The sequence below is a fragment of the Notolepis coatsorum genome (genome assembly GCF_963971535.1).
Source record: "Notolepis coatsorum genome assembly, chromosome: 17".
Lineage (NCBI taxonomy): Eukaryota > Metazoa > Chordata > Actinopteri > Aulopiformes > Paralepididae > Notolepis > Notolepis coatsorum.
Genome location: NC_140181.1, coordinates 101330011 through 101347175, shown reverse-complemented (window position 1 = coordinate 101347175; position 17165 = coordinate 101330011). Strand labels below are relative to the sequence as shown.

Below are 17165 nucleotides of genomic sequence, written 5' to 3'. Positions count from 1 at the left end.
ATGACTTTACCCCCCGCCAAGACCGAAGAAGTAGTCCCCGGAGAGCTCCAGGATAAAGACAGCTCTCCAGGGATTGAACTCTACCCGCTACAAGAAGAGGAGAGCACCCCGGAGATGGATCTCCAGGACTCGCCACAGGAGAACAGATCTCCAACGAGTACTGCCAGGAGAGGATCACCTCAACCAGCGTCTTCCCCCAGCGAGGCGGACAAGATGCTGGCACAGGCATTCCTCGCCAGCCTAGCAGCCTCAACAGAGCGCGATCGACTCCAAGCACAGACGTTTAGTGAGCGCGAACATTCTTCCATGGAAAGAGAACGCCTTCAAGTGCAGCAACGGAGCGACGAAGATCGTATACGTCTAGAGATTAGACGCCTTCAGACGGAAGAGAATATGGTAAGGGACCGGGCCGAAGCCCAGCGCGCCGCTGCCCGTGCCCAAAGAGAAGCAGAGCGCGACCTCGCTCTCACCAAGCGCGAAGCCGAGCGCGACCGATTACAAGCGCGGATAATGGAGCAGCTGATCACCAGGGCAACACCCCCTCCCTCCGCGCGGAGTTCCAGGGCCTCGTCAAGACAAGGGTCAAGGGCACCCTCCCCTACCCGATCAAGCGACCCTGAGCCCGACCACCAGAGAGAGCCTATACCCCCCTCCGAACCCCTTCCCCGACCGGTCCACGCGAGACCCAGCTACAAGGAAGAAACGGTCTACACCGCGGAGAGGCTAAATAGACGACTACAGGATCTAGAGGACCTGCCAGAGGAAGAAGAAGAGGGAGAGGAGGAGAATCAAGCCCGACAGCAGCACAGTACTCCACAGGACCAGGAGGTCCAGTACAGCCCAGGCTCTACCCCCGCGGCTCTGCGCTACAGACCCCCGACTCAATTCACGGGTGAGCTTGACGCACGACCAGCCCCGAGGAACAGCACCTGGATACGCGGGCCATGGTACCCAGCAGGTACCAGCCCACCAAGAGGCGTAAGAGGAGACTCGCCTAGGAGGCCTCTCTTCCAACGCTCACCGATGTGCCAGCCATCCATGGCATCATACATTGGCACACCGACGTTTCCGGACTTCACCCACGAGAACAGAGCACAGTACACGGAGCTACGAATGTGCTTAGAGACAATGATGTCCGATGTAGCTGATGAACCGTACAAGTATGCTATCCTACTGAAGCACCTCAAGGTGCCCCGAGCGCACAATATAGCGCTGGCCTATGCCACCTCTACTACCCCATACACAGCGGCTCTAGCAGCACTCGACCAAAGATATGGACGCATATGGGACTACGTAATACAAGAGATAAGGCATATTGACCGCCTACCCCCAGCCACAGACAATCGCTCACTAGATGACCTGTCTATCAAGGTACAATCCCTGGTAGGGATGCTGGGGGCGCAAAGAGAAAAGGGTATGCACGAACTGTACGCGAACTCTAATGTCGAGAGGATTTTAGAGAAGCTTCCGCCCGCCCGACAAGAGCGCTTCAGGCGGCAAAGAGACCACCGTGATCCTAACGGTCCCGAGCCATCCCTCCTAGACCTAGCCGACTTCCTGGCGAGAGAAGTCAACAGCCTACGGTTGGATACGTTCATGCGGAGCACCCCAAGCTCCAGAGAGGGACCTAGGAGAGCAAACGATGGCCGAAGATTGGTGACCGTCATGCACCAATCAGAATCAGTACCGAGCAGCAAGAACCACAGTACCCCCTCGATGAAAGAGAAGTGGAAGATGGTGTGCCCGTACTGCGAAAAGGAACACTGGTTGTCACAATGTGACACGTTCAAGAAGATGACCGCCGACGAGGTGAGTCAATGGATAAAGTCCAACCGACGCTGTTACCGATGTGCGCGCAGTCACATGGCAGCCGATTGCCGCTTAAAGAAGAGGTGTAATCGGTGTGACGGAGCCCACCTAGATGTCCTACACGACAGTAACAGAAGAAAGCCTGCACCCTCAAGCAGCACAAAGGCAAGTGTTATGTACATTGACCCCGCCAGCAGCGGGGGCGCCCGGGTGCTCTTAAAGGTGGTCCGCGTAACACTGAGTTACCAAGATAAGGTCATGGACACTTACGCCGTCCTTGACGACGGGTCAGAGAAGACCCTTCTCCTCGCGTCCGCTGCGGCCCAGCTGGGGCTGCGGGGGAGCGAAAACCAGATGACGATTCGGACAATAAGAAGAGATCTAAAGACGATAAAGGGCGAGAATGTCTCCTTCACTATCGCAGCAAGCGGGCAGCCAGAGAGACGGTATAGGATTACTAATGCTTTCACCAGCCAAGAAATAGGCCTGTCGCAGTACACCTACCCCATCGCCAAGCTGATGGATAAATATGTGCACCTGCGTCAACTACCTATACCGCTCATAGACGGTGCCACCCCGACCCTGCTGATAGGCTCCGACCATGCAGACCTCATCGTCCCGATAGACCGGGTCCACACAGGGCCCAGAGGCTGTCCTGCAGCAGTCGAGACCCGCCTAGGATGGACATTACAAGGCCCCCTCGCTAAGTCTCTTAACCGAACAGCAGCCACTAACTGCCTCCACTCCAGAGTGACAGAAGAAGATACCACCCTCCTACAGCATGTCGAGAGGCTATGGACACTAGAGACAATGCCCTTTAAGAACGAAAAGAAAGACATTCGTTCCAAGGAAGACATTTACGCTATAGCCCTTCTCGAGCAGGGGACAAAGAGAGTCAAAGTCAACGGAGTGATGAGATACGCAACTCCACTCCTGAGGCGAGAGGGTATGCCTACCTTCCACGCCCCAAAAGAAGCGACGGAGCGGTATCTATTGAACACAGAGCGGCGCCTAGCCAGAGACCCCGCTCAAGAGACGGTGTACCGCGCTGAGATTAACAAGCTAATCACAGCGGGACACATAAAGAAAATTGACATTAAAGAGGCCGATCAGACGACCGAATCATGGTACGTGCCGCACCACAAAGTCCACCACAACGGCAAGGATCGTATTGTGTTCAACTGCAGCTACCAGATCGGATCACAAAATCTGAATAAAGAGCTCTTGCCCGGCCCAACACTCGGCCCCTCTCTACTAGGCGTGTTACTACGTTTCCGCCAAGACAAGGTGGCCATCAGCGGCGACATCAAAGGGATGTTCCTGCAGGTGAGACTAGTGGAGGAGGACAAGCCCCTGCTGCGGTTCCTATGGAGAGAGATGATCGGGGATGAGCAACCAGCCATCTATCAATGGGAAGTCCTCCCTTTCGGAACCACATGCAGCCCATGCTGTGCTACGTTTGCACTGCAAAAACACGTCGCAGAGGACCCAGCAGCTGATGAAGAGGTCCGACAAAGTGTAGGAAATAGTTTCTACGTGGACAACTGTCTGCAAAGCGTCTCGACGCCAGAAGAAGCCGAGGCCCTTCTACTCAAGCTCCGCGCCTCCCTGATCAAAGGCGGCTTTGATCTCAGGCAGTGGGCCAGCAGCGACCCGCAAGTATTGCGCAGCCTCTCCCCCGAGGACAAGGCAGCAAGCAGCGAGACCTGGATGGCGACCATCCCAGGAGAAGCCCAAGAAATGACATTAGGACTAGTCTGGCGCTTCAAAACAGACTCGCTCCATTATAAACACACACCCCTGACCAAGGAGCAGGGAAGGTCGACTGCACTACCGACCACCAGACGGAGTGTATACAGAACACTCGCCAGACAATATGACCCGTTGGGATGTATTCTACCTTACACCACCAGGGCAAAGATGATTGTAAGAGCGTTATGGGACAAGGACCAGGGCTGGGACGACCCCATACCCGAACACCTTGCATCCACATGGAGAGAGTGGGAGACGGAACTCAGCTCACTCCCAGGTGTCAACATACGCCGCAGCTACTTCCCACCCACAGTGAGGCCGGAGACGTGCCAGATGGACCTGCACGTCTTCAGCGACGCCTCCGAAGTAGCCTACGGTTCGGTGGCCTACTTGCGTGCCCAAGAGGAGGGAGGAGAAATACATACTGCTTTCATCCTGGCTCGCTCAAGAATAGCCCCACGAAAGCAACAATCTATCCCGCGTCTAGAGCTCTGCGCAGCCCTAGCAGGAGCGCAACTCGCCACGTTAATCCAACGTGAATTCACCATTCCGGTGCAAAGAACAATCTTGTGGTCAGACTCCACGACAGTACTCACATGGATCCGGTCTGATTCGTGCAGATACAAGGTCTTCGTGGGAGTCAGAGTCACAGAGATTCAAGATTTAACAGAAGTAGCAAGCTGGAGGTATGTGGACACAAAACACAACCCAGCTGACGTCATCACCCGGGGAATGTCCCTGGATGACCTCACCCGTCACAACCTATACAGTGACGGGCCAGAGTTCCTCAAGCTCCCGGAAGAAGAGTGGCCTACACCCACCCCACGGGAAGCGAGTAAAGAGGAGGCCGAAAACAAGAAATTTATGTTCTGTGGATTGAACACACTCGTCTCCACAGACCCCGACATAGACGATTGCCTCACCCTAGAGAGTGCGCAGCTAAAGACATTCCTGTGGCACCACCCAGAGGTTCAGCTCACTACTGACATTACAGCAGCTGACTACGAAGAAGCAGAAGAAGAAGAGACTCGTTCCCCGATGAGCTAGACTGTCTACAGGGAGCAAAGCCCGTCCCATCAGACAGCAGACTGCTCCACCTAGCCCCCGAGAGCGACGCCCATGGTCTCATCAGAGTGGGTGGTCGTCTGCGGAGAGCTCCAGACTTACCGGATGACGTCAAGTACCCGATAGTCTTAAACAGCCGACACAAGGTCACAGAGCTGATCATAAAGAAATACGACGAGGATGTGCATCATGCCGGGGCAGAGAGAGTCTTCGCGGAGATCAGACGTCGTTATTGGATACTGCAAGGGAGAGAAGCAGTGCGGCGCTTCCAGCGAACCTGTCTAGACTGTCGTAAGTGGCGGGCGCAGCCCAGTATACCCCGGATGGCTGACCTACCTCCCTGTCGCCTCCGACTCGGCGACAAGCCTTTTCACTCCACCGGTATGGACTGTTTCGGCCCGCTGTATATAAAGAAAGGAAGAGGAACCGAGAAGCGGTGGGGTATTGTATTCAAATGCATGACCACCCGAGCGATGCATATAGAACTCCTTCCAACCATGAGCACAGACTCATTCCTTATGGCCTTCCGAAGATTCACATCGCGGAAAGGCAAACCGTCTATATTATTGTCTGATCACGGGACAAACTTCAAAGGCGGAGAAAGAGAGCTGAGAGAGAGCTTCCAAGCTATGGGCCCAGAACTTAAGACCCACCTCGCTCCATCCCAGATTGACTTCCAGTTTAATCCCCCGAACGCACCTCACTTCGGTGGAACTTGGGAACGAGAAGTACGTTCAATAAAGACAGCCCTGTACGCCGTGCTTGGGGCCCAGACCGTGGCGGAAGAAGTCCTAATGACAGTCCTCACGGAGATCGAGGGAGTATTGAACTCAAAGCCCCTCGGTTACGTCTCAAGTGATGTAGCAGATGTCGACCCAGTCACCCCCAACACACTCTTGATGGGGCGGCTGGACCCCGCGCTACCACAGACAATGTACAGGCCTGAAGAAGCGAACGTCCGAAGAATGTGGAGGTACAGTCAAGTATTGGCTGACAAGTTTTGGAACAGCTTCCTACTCCACTATCTACCGTCTCTACAGACCCGCCAGAAATGGGTGAAAGAGAGAGACAATTTGACAGAAGGAACAGTCGTCATGATTATCGACCAGTCACTACCCCGAGCTATGTGGCCGGCTGGCCGCGTAAGCAAAGTGATCACCGGTGCCGACGGAAAGGTCCGAGCAGCCGAAGTGCTCGTCCAAGGACGGATCTACACCCGACCCGTGGCGAGGCTAATAGAACTGCCAAGGCTCCCCGATACTATCGATGACGACCATGACCCCATGACTTTGTGAACTGCCCGACCCCCTCACAACAGACATTGAGTAGTGGACAGTGCGGTTAATCTGTCTCTGCTTGGCTAATTAGGTGGGACTAATTAGGAGGCGGCTGTTACAAAGGATCAGATTAAACCGAATATATATATTTATTGATTGATATATATTGCATAGTATTTGTATATCGTTTGATATCCCTTGTATATTCCTTGTACATATACACGGAATATCCCTTTAGCCCAGACCATAATATTTCATTCTCCTATTGGACAGCGGTCCACAGGCGCCAGAGCCATGCCTCCGGAGTCAGGTTCAAAGTCACCGTCAAGACATGTCTGTACAAGCCCGGCCTTGCCCAGGGCTACGAGACAGAAATGAGGCTGGCACTAGTTTGTTCGCCGTGCATATAAATATGGCGCAGGTGAATACAGAAGCACTTAGTCAGAAGTCAGAGTTACCCAATAAGTTGAAGCCTCACCCACGATACAACGTGCGGTGAAGTATGGCCTGTTTGGCCCCAAATAGAGCATTGAGACCGCGTGCGAATTAATAACTGAATTGTCAGAGTTTGGCGCTATACCGTCGAGTGCGACATATTTCTATTAAGTCAGTAATAGTCTATTTGTGTATAGTGTATCGTGCGGCTAAAGTTCTACAGTGACCAGCATCACCAACGCTTCCTCGTACCAGCTAGAGTGCTTATCCAGGCTGGGCTGCTTTCATGGCGCTTTCACCCGAGGAGACCTAGACGAGAACCGTGTGGACATGTACACTGGATTAATCTACCCGACGACTACATAGCCCTTTGCGGCTGGATTATATTTGTTTTGGTCCTGTGATTTATGGAGCGGAGAATCGCCGCCGCCTACACGTGTTGGATTTACCCTGTGAGGAGACCAGTCGAGTCTGCGCCTCAGAGAGCCTGAGGCCGGCTAGCTTTCTTCACTGTGGAGCTACAGTCTACGGAGAACAGCTGTATTCTTCTGTGGATCAAGAGACTATTGCACCGTCTCCTGTACTTGGAGTCTCCTTAGTCATCGTTGACCAGACTCTCTACTACCGACAGATCCTCTACCCCTGCTGGCTTACAACCGGGGGGACCCTTCCAGTATCTCCCGCTATATATTACTAGTGTACCATAGATATAATTCCCTAAGATTCAGGTTGTATAATTACCTCCTGCGTAACCAGAGAATGGACATTCATTATTGATTTGCCTACGCACATTCCTTTGCCTTATAAGCGCATCCAAAGTATAATAGAGAAGTATATTATGTACCTTTTGCTGCAATAAATACTTGATTATACCTTTGTGTGGAACCGATTCAATGTGGGAAGTGTTCATCATATTTATATATCATGTACTGTATGGCCAGTAATTAAAGTACATAAAGCGGTAGTGGTTTAATGATACCATACTTATCAATACAGTCAGGGAATTGTACCCCTCAGTTACAGAAGCCATCGTCATAGCAACGTGCGTAGTGACGTATGCCATGACGGGGGGAAACCCAACACTCAACGCCTGTTTTTAAAAGGAGCAGAGTCAGGGCAACCCTCCCCCCCCCCCCCCCCCCCTCTCCCTGCCAAGTCGCCTAACGGCTTGGCCCCGACTGGCCTAACAGGAGATGAGTAAACCCCCCTGACCAATCAGAAGAGGGAAGGAGGGGTTTATTCGGCACCCCCTCACAAACCCTTCCCCCTGCACACAATAACAACTGTAGCATATGATACCTTTGGTAAAATGCTAATGAAATAGCGCAAGCTAATACAATGCACGCTACCCACAGATAACTGTGAACAGGGTTTACAACAAAACCAAGTCGCGTGTGTGTGTGAATCCTACACCCGCATCCTATGTTGTACATAGAAAAACACCGATAGAGAGAGCGAACGGCTGGGCCGTGGAACGTGTGTATACGAGCATTACTGCAACTAACACAACAGTGTTGTAGCTCAACATTACTTGTGTAAGCAACAGACCATGATACAACTAGCCTCTACCTGCATGTGGAGTGTCAGGCCGAGGTAGAAACCATTCTATAACCGAGTGTAGGCTGCAGACCTTGCTTAAGCTCATAACACGAACGCAACCCTTCTATCAATGTATACTAGTGAAGATTCACACTTTGCAACCTCATCATATGTTTTGGTGTAGAAACACACAGTTTGTGAACAAAAAATACAGTCCCCCTTTAGAGGGGACTTTTTATTGTCGAACAAAATTATATGAGAGGCCGGGGAGGGGATTAACAGAGGGGACCACAGGGGAAAAAAGTCACTGGGCCTAGCGGCGCCTGCCGCCTCGAGCCGCTCGGGATTTGCCACCCCGGGAAGCCCCGGAGGGACGGTAGACAATCGGCGGCTGGTCACGGCGATCCCTACCGTCTCCTCCAGGCGCAGATGGGCCGGCTGCAGCGGCGGCGCCCTCTCTCCTCCTGGCTTTCTTCGAAGGGCCAGCAGTGGCGGTGGTAGCAGCAGCAGTCACGGCAGAGGAAGCTCGACAACGTTGCAGCCGTCTGACTCCACCAGCGATGTCGGGAGGGGGAAAATGAGGTTGAAGCACGGAGCGCTCCTCCTGCATTTCTCTGCACGTCGAGGTCATCAAGTGCAGGGCCTTCCCGAACAGTCCAGCATCGGAGAGGGTGGCCGTTAGAAGAGGACCTCTCTTCTTCTCCGGCACACGGGCCTGCTCCAGCCAAAGGTGGCGCTGGGTTAGAGTCGCCAGGGCTCGCACTTTCCCAGCGGCTATGGCCTGCAGCTGAGTCAGATGCAGGACAGCTCCTGCCGCCTGGGTGAGCTGGTCATGTTGGACATCACTCAGCTCCATGCCGCCCGTCAATATCCCGGATATGAATTTTGCCAGCTGCGCAACGTTAGACGCGGCAGCCAGAGATTGTGTTCCAGAGATGAATGACTCCAATAAGCCAATCGCCTCACCGATTTCCCTTGAGGAACCGGCTTGCGTAACGGCTCCCACACCACCTCCGGACAGAGGAGAGCGGCCATCGGCCTATCAAGCCGTGGCACGCCCTCTCTCATACCTTTGACCAAACCCGCCACCCGCGTAACTTGTACGTAGGCGGGGGTGAGACCAATGATGTGGGACACCACCTGGCCCCGACGAACATAGGCCCCCATTGAGGGGAAAAATGGGTAGACAACGTCCACCCCTCTCACCGGGCGACGCTGCCAGAGATTACCTATTAGATCATCAGGGACAGGAACAGGCAGTGGCTGCGGCAGCGGCACGCCGTTTGCAACGGCCGCCACCGCCATAAGCTCGGGAAACAAAGCCCGCAGTTCCCCCTGCAGACTTTCCTCCACCGAGCCTGCATCCCTCACATGCAGCAGGCTACGACTGGTCAAGGAGCCACATTCCGATGTGGCTGATAGTAGGGCATCCTGCCGACGAGTTAGAGGGTCTTCCCCCACGTCTTCAAACAAGGCGCCCCAAGGAGACATTTCACCCCCCTCCAGTGTTACCTGGACGGGCGGGATACATGTCTCCACCGGGCCTTCAAATAAGAACCCGTCTGCCTCCACCATGTAATCCTCTGTTTCCATCGGGCAGGTAGAGACCGACGCATCCTCACTGGGCTCCAGCAATTCACCAAACCCAGGCCGTTCGCGTCTGCAAGCCACCATCTTGCGACGGGAGCGAGCAGACGCAAAAAGTTTGCGTCTCAAATCCTCTGGAACCAAAGGAACCGGCCGCTCAACAGCGGACGATTCCCCGGAAACAGAGGAACCAGAGCTATGACCAGGCCATCGCAGAGGCGACAGCACCGGTGCACCAGCTCCTTGGAGAGGCAAACTACCCATCGGACGTTGTGACAAATGTTAATCTAGAGTGACGTAATGACTGTTCAGACTGAGGTCACACTGCACAAAATCTGACCTGCTGTATCTGATTCAGGACCACATTATGAATGTGGCCCACATCTGAATTGAAAAGATCAGATTCCATGTGAATTGTGCCGTTCACACTGTCGTGACATATCGGAGACACATCTGAGCACATTATGATTTGGGACACACTTGCCTGCAGTGTGAACGTAGCCTGCATGTCTTGACAGTTGAACGAGGAACGCTCGGTGACATAGATGGTGGTCAGTCACTAACCTTCTCACTGTCTTTTACTATCATGCACTCTTCCACCAATTAATCTTCCTTGTCTATATTACTACCTAGTACTATACTAATATGTCTCTACTGCTAGGCACTCAACACTGCAGCACCCACGTTCAACACTATTTTATGAACAATGTTACTCAGCTGAAAGAGTTGTACCCTTCCTGCTGACTTGTCGTACAGATCTAGTAAGTCACTTTGGATAAAAGTGTCAGCTAAATTACTAAATGTAATATAAAATGTAAACCGTGAGTGGATGAATGAATGAATGAATGAATGAATGAATGAATGAATGAATGAATGAACGAATGAACGAATGAATGAATGAATGAATGAATGAATGAATGAATGAATGAATGAATGAATGAATGAATGAATGAATGAATGAGACACTGCTGGTTTAGGTTTAGTATAGATCACCTCCCAGCTGATCTCCATGTTATTTCTCCATGTCCCCACTCCTCTGATATTCTTCGGGATGACATCAGGGGCTGTCGGGGAAAACAATACACAAAAATATATTTTTTCCTTAGCAATATTCTGAACAGAACAAAAGCAAAGCGAAAATGGTAAATGGCTGCATTTATATAGCAGCTTTTGTCCAAATCGCTTTACAATTTTTGTGCCTCACATTCCCCCATCCACTCACACATTCACTCATCGGGAGCAATTAGGGGTTAAGTGTCTTGCTCAAGGACACTTCGACTTTAATGTATGTCTGCACTTTCTGTGCCCATTTCATCATTCATGTCTTTTCTATTCTACTAAAACTGAATCAAACCATAAACAAGATGGCCTGTTGGGATGTTAGATCCTAATGTGAAAAACTGTGATTTTATATGTCTGCTCATTTTACCCTATTATTTTACTTATTTTTACTTTTATCTCTACGCCCCACTATCCACTGGGTGCATACTCTGACCTGTATCATGTTTTGTAACACATTACAGAAGCCTATTGGAAGTTGGAACGTGAGGTTCTGATATTATTTGATTAATATATCTGCATTATTTGATCCCACTTTATGCTTTGCTCTTGCTGATTGTTTTACACTGATTTTATGTCTTATTTCTTACTGATGTAAAGCACTTTGAACTGCAATCCCCTGTATGAAAGGTGCGATACAAATAAAGTTATTATTATTATTATTATTATTATTATTATTATTATTATTATTATTATTATTATTATTATTATTATTATTATTATTATTATTATTATTATTATTATTATTATTATTATTATTATTATTATTATTATTATTATTATTATTATTATTATTATCGACACGCTGCCCGGAAGGAGTGGGAATCGAACCGGACGACGGTTCTACCTACCGAGCCGCTGTCGCCCCCTACAGGAGAAACTTCTGCTTTGTGAGTAAGGCTGAGACGATATGCCATTTGGAAGAATCGGTAAATCGGGACAAAATTATCAATAAATATCGACTTTCTTCCTATTATTATAAATTAAAAAAAATATATATGAAAAAAAAAAAAAAAAATATATATATATATATATATATATATATATATATATATATATAAACTATATAAAAATCTTTTTAATATTTTATTATCACACACACACACAAACTAACTTTTCTTTTTTAAGAAAAAAGCATTTAAAACAATTTATTTTCTTTTTTTTGCCACTTATCGATTTCACGCAGTTATCGATAATTATCGATGAGTGGTCTCAGCCTTATCTGTGAGCGTTTAAAACCCACGTGCACCGCTGGTCTGGAAGCGCATGGACGAACGGCTGGGACGACTCGAGCCAATGGCGTTGACGGCGATGACCCGGAACTCGTAGTAGGTGAAGGGGGTGAGCTGCAGGATCACAGAGTTGAGGTTCCCCGGGTACATCGACAGGTTCCTCCACTTGCCCGGAAGCCAGTCATCCTCATCGTACTGGATCAGGTACTCTGGGAGAGAGAGAAGGTCAAAATGGTGCATTTATAGAGCAGCTTTTATCCAAAGCGCTTTACAATTGTGTTCCTCACATTTCACCCATTCACTCACACATTCACACACCCATTACCGTCTGACACTGTGATTGTTATTGTTATTTGTGTATTGCTATTCTGTATATTGTTCTTATTTTGTATATTGTACAGGACTGAAACATTGTCTTATTGTCCGACGGGTAAGGGTTGACCTTCTGTAGTGTGGCAGTGAAAGGGTTAACCTGCTGTCGTGTGGCAGTGAAAGGGTTAATGTTCTGTATAGGATTTTGTGTTTCTCTTTCATTATTTATATTTAATTTTTTTATTATTTTTTAAACATACACATAAACATAAACATAACAACATAAAATTAGATATACAAGCATTAATTAACAGTACACATCTAATGAAATCACCATTTAAATAAATGTATTATACGAGATATACACCTAATACTTGCTATCTAATACCACACACATATGGTCTCGCTCGCTCCCCCCCCCCCCCCCCGGACCCCCACTTGGATTATCATTCGCTCCTAACCAGGCACTACACTTCAGATGCTAGCTTTTATTCTCTCCACCACTTCTAACCACATTGCAATTTTGGATTCACTGACGCCTACAATTCTTGCTGTAGATATTTCTAGATAAATCACATTGAGATATGTAAGAATCCAAACCTTCCGACATATTTTTTCCGGTTGAAACCATCGTGATGCTATCAGCTTTTTAGCCACTGTGATACCAGATAAAACTAATCTCTTTAGCTGTATAGGGACTGCAAACTCAAAAACATCATTCAACAGCAATACAGAGGGGTGTACAGGTATATTCAGAATTAAGAAATTTGATAATTGCTGGGACACTTCTTTCCAGAATATCTTAACTGGTGGGTCTCTTTCATTATTTGTGATTTTATTGCTGCACCTTAAGCTTGAGTCCCAAATCTCGTTGTATGCAAATATAATGACAATAAAGTACAATCTAATCTAATCTAATCTAACATTCACACACCGACGGCGGAGGCGACCATGCAAGGTGCAGACTTGCTCATCGGGAGCAGTTAGGGGTTAAGTGTCTTGCTCAAGGACACTTCGACACGCTGCCCGTTTAGGAGCGGGAATCGAACCGGGAACCTCCGGATTACCAGACGAACGTACCGTGTTCGAGCCAATCAGCAATACCAACTGAGTCACGTGACTAAGTTGCCCCGGACCTGCGCGAGCTGCTGCGCTAAAATAATATGACTGGGTTCTATGGAGAAACCATGGCTCTCCCCTGACTAAAAGTAGTTTCAAATGAAAACGGCTGGATGTCATTTTGCCAAATCAGTGAGGCTGTGAGTGTGAGTCTTTCACCTTTTACATATCTAGCATTGGCATAGATTGATTGTTTAGATCGCTAGCATGGCTAACAAATGCAAATATATTGTAGTCTGCCCTGTTGTTCTGACCAGGATTACACTCCTTTCTGCCCCTGTGATGCGTGAGCAGGTCTAGCGAACAGGTCTATATGCAATGACCTCATGCACAATTCACATAAATACAAATGAGAGAAGACAGCATAGTAATTGCAGTGACATAAATACAGATGGTTCTTGTATAGGAGTCTTTAGTGTTTCTCTTGTTGGAACAATACAACCAACTGCTGGATTTTAATATCAACAAAATATGTTGGGGGGGCAGGTGGCACTGGATTCGCCTGTTCGAATCCAGCTCCCGGCGTTGCTATCAGCTTGGCTGGCCTCTCACACTGATACAATTGGCTGTATCAGGGGGTGGGAAAGCTGAAGGGTGGGTCCTGGGCGTTGTGGACAGCGACCCCTACAGTTCAGTCGGGGCGCCTGCTCAGCAAGGGTTGGAACTAAGGAGAAATAGTGTGGCCTCCCACACGCTACACTCTCCCCGGTGAGAACCTGCGTGGCCAGGTTGGCCTGCCCCAGGCTGCACATGCATCGGAGGAAAGTCTCCGGTCTCCCGGACCAACAGTAGGGGAAAGTACGCAACAACCAGGAAGGGTGGGATGGGAGAAAAATCGGGAAAAAGGAGGGGAAGAAAGATAATAAAAAAAATAAAAAATATGTTGGTTGCATCATGACTACTGAACGTGTTATCATGTGTAATTGGCGAATAGAACCTGCACACACAGCAGCAGAACAACGTGTTGCGTTTTCACAAGAGTAACGTTAGGTTACACGGAAGTTTCAGCTTTCATTATTGACAAGCTACTGTATTAGCAAGTTAGAGAGACAATCCATGACACGTTCCGTGAGTTTGTTTCTGCATTTTCTACAGACAGGGTGACCATCTTCTTCTAATGATAATAAACATTTAACGGGGTTACTAACCGTCGAGGAAACCGGTGGTTAAAACCGGTAACCGCCTAATCCCTGAAGGCGAGTATTATCTAATAACCTCTTTACATTATGCTGCAGTGGGCCTGGGGTAGAATAATCATGTTCAAAAGGTCAATCTTTATCCATCTTTATCCAAGGCCAGAACCAATAGACTCAGAGACCATCACCACCTTGAACTCTAATAATATGCACTAACCCCCTCTCACCCTCCTCCCACACTGTGCAATACACCACCACTACTGTTTGACACTGTGATTGTTATATTGTTGTATAGTAGGCTGTATTGTATTGTATAGTATTATGATATTATGTTTATTTTCTTTTATTACTTGTGTGAATCAGCACCTTAACACATTGGCTACCGCTGGGACCCGTCTAATATAGTGGTTGAGGACCAGCTTTTGTAAACAGGCCGGTGTCTTTTTGTAGAGCTAAATCTATACTTTATAGTAAATGCTATCTGTCCATTCTCATTGTCAATTGAGTTCATAAACCGTCCCTTCAAAATGGCTTAAAGAAAAAAAAATGCATCAATAGGTTGTCATTTTATAGCGCCGTGAATATAAGCATTATAGCGGATTTTGTCTCGTATATTGTCTGGGAGTCTAGATAAATGGCTAATAGCTAATAGGCGGGGGACGTTGTTTATTATTATTGATTACCAATAGCAGTGTTCGTCTAACTAGCCACATACGCTGATCGGCTGGTTGCGTATCATAGCAAGCTCTGATCTGGCTGTAATTTACGTGAAAAAGATCTTACCATGAGCCGGTGGGATACCCCTGTGCATTTCCCCGTTATCGATCGGCATCTGGTAGATCGATATGTCCATTGGCTGATGATAAATCCCCTTATTCCATGGTGAAATCTGCGATTCGAAACGTAATGCACGGTACAGGATGCTGATTCAGAATCCGGGTACTAAAAATCTCCATTGAAAGGAAAAAATAAAAGTGATCCATTCGCCCACAGGGCATACTGCAGTGGAGCGATGGCGCCCCTAAGAGGATCTGGCCGGTATTGCACATCCTCGAATTCACAGACTAGGGAATATATGCAGTGCCGCTCCGCGACCTTGACCCGGTTATTAAAATGGAATAAAAGCAATAACAACTTGCCACGGCTTTATACGTGATTCTGTCCACAACGCATGGATTCGAAACCCGTATTAACTCGTGGTCGGGCGGCAAAGTGTTAAGTTCAAGTCCCTAATCTCGTTATATGACATTGTATAATGACAATAAAGTATATTCTATTCTATTCTATCTTTTATGACCACCTTGCAGAGAAAAACTGCATAGGAGAGACACCTGGAATCAACACATCTCCTACAATTATGGATCTCATGGACAATAAACATGGCCTTTAACTCCCACACACACCTTGTGTATAATATGGCCTTTAGCTCCCAGGCACACCTTGTGTATAATATGGCCTTTAGCTCCCAGGCACACCTTGTGTATAACATGGCCTTTAGCTCCCACGCACACCTTGTGTATAACATGGCCTTTAACTCCCAGGCACACCTTGTGTATAATATGGCCTTTAGCTCCCAGGCACACCTTGTGTATAATATGGCCTTTAGCTCCCAGGCACACCTTGTGTATAACATGGCCTTTAGCTCCCACGCACACCTTGTGTATGACATGGCCTTTAACTCCCACGCACACCTTGTGTCATGGTGTTTGCCTTATTTCACCTTTCTGTGAGGGACAGCTGTCTATTTTTGCTTTATTTCACCTCTCTGTGAGGGATAGCTGTCAATACCTGTTCCCTGTGGTTAATTGCCTCATGGGTTGGCAGGTGTGTGGGCTTGATTGCACCTGATGCAGTGCAGCTGTGCCTATGGCCATGTGGAGTCTATTTAAGTTTGGAGATCGCAGTGTCAACTGCTTTTTCATTTCCTAGTGTTGGCTGTCCTTTTGGTCACGCTCATTATATTGAAGTGTAGTCTGATCTCTGATTCAGAATTGAGCTTTATGGTAGTCATTCTTATTTTAGGCTACTCACGTGATTCTACACATAAACTCCCTTAGTGGAGGTTTATTGTTTAACTTTTTCCAATATAAACTCCTTTATTAGGAGGTGTCCTTGTGGCTTATTTACTTTTATACTATACCTCTTTATTGAGAGTAGTCCTGTTTTTTGGGACTTGATTTCTTTTCTTAATTACTCACTTTGAGATTTCCACCTGTAAAGGTTGTTTTCTGTTGTTTAATTTTTCCCCTCTCCTAAAATATCTGCGTAAGCAGTCTAGTGGTTGTCCGTTTAACGGATAACTTTAAGAGTCCCTGTTATCTGCTCATGACCCACACACACACACACAGCCCTCACACCTTGTGTACGACATGGCCTTTAACTCCCACACACACCTTGTGTATAACATGGCCATTAACTCCCACACACACCTTGTGTACAGGTGATGGACTGCTTTTAGAGGCATGGGAGATTATTATTATTTAATCTTTTTAATCGCTGGTAGAGCCAATATTTATTTAAATAGCACATTCCACCTGTGAGATGGTCTACAACATGAAAAAAATCTAAACGTTAGTTTGCGATATATTGTGCGGATATACACAAACACACACACACACGCATGCACGCATACACGCACGCACGCACACACACCGCCTATCGTGGACATAACAACAACATATGATGGTAAAAGGGAGGGTCAGCTGTTCTCACCTGTAATGGGGTTGTGGTTGCTGTCTCCTGGAGTCCAGGTGAGTCTGACACTGCGCTCGTACGGGTCTGATAGCTGCAGGTTAGTGGGAGGTTCAGGGCGGTCTGAGAGAAACAGGAAGTCAAGTTAAAAA

General features: G+C 48.1%; 1 protein-coding gene across 1 annotated transcript in view; it reads right to left on the bottom strand.

Annotated features, from left to right (window-relative positions):
• nfascb (neurofascin homolog (chicken) b) overlaps positions 1-17165 on the bottom strand; it is a gene marked incomplete at its 3' end in the record, with an annotated part of 89525 nt that overhangs the window by 32020 nt on the left and 40340 nt on the right. Inside the window, exons 15-17 of the mRNA XM_084332962.1 lie at positions 17035-17136; positions 11767-11964; positions 10458-10528 (exon numbers count right to left, since the gene is read on the bottom strand). Coding sequence (XP_084189088.1) covers positions 10458-10528; positions 11767-11964; positions 17035-17136 — 371 coding nt within the window. The remainder of the gene's footprint in view (positions 1-10457; positions 10529-11766; positions 11965-17034; positions 17137-17165) is intronic.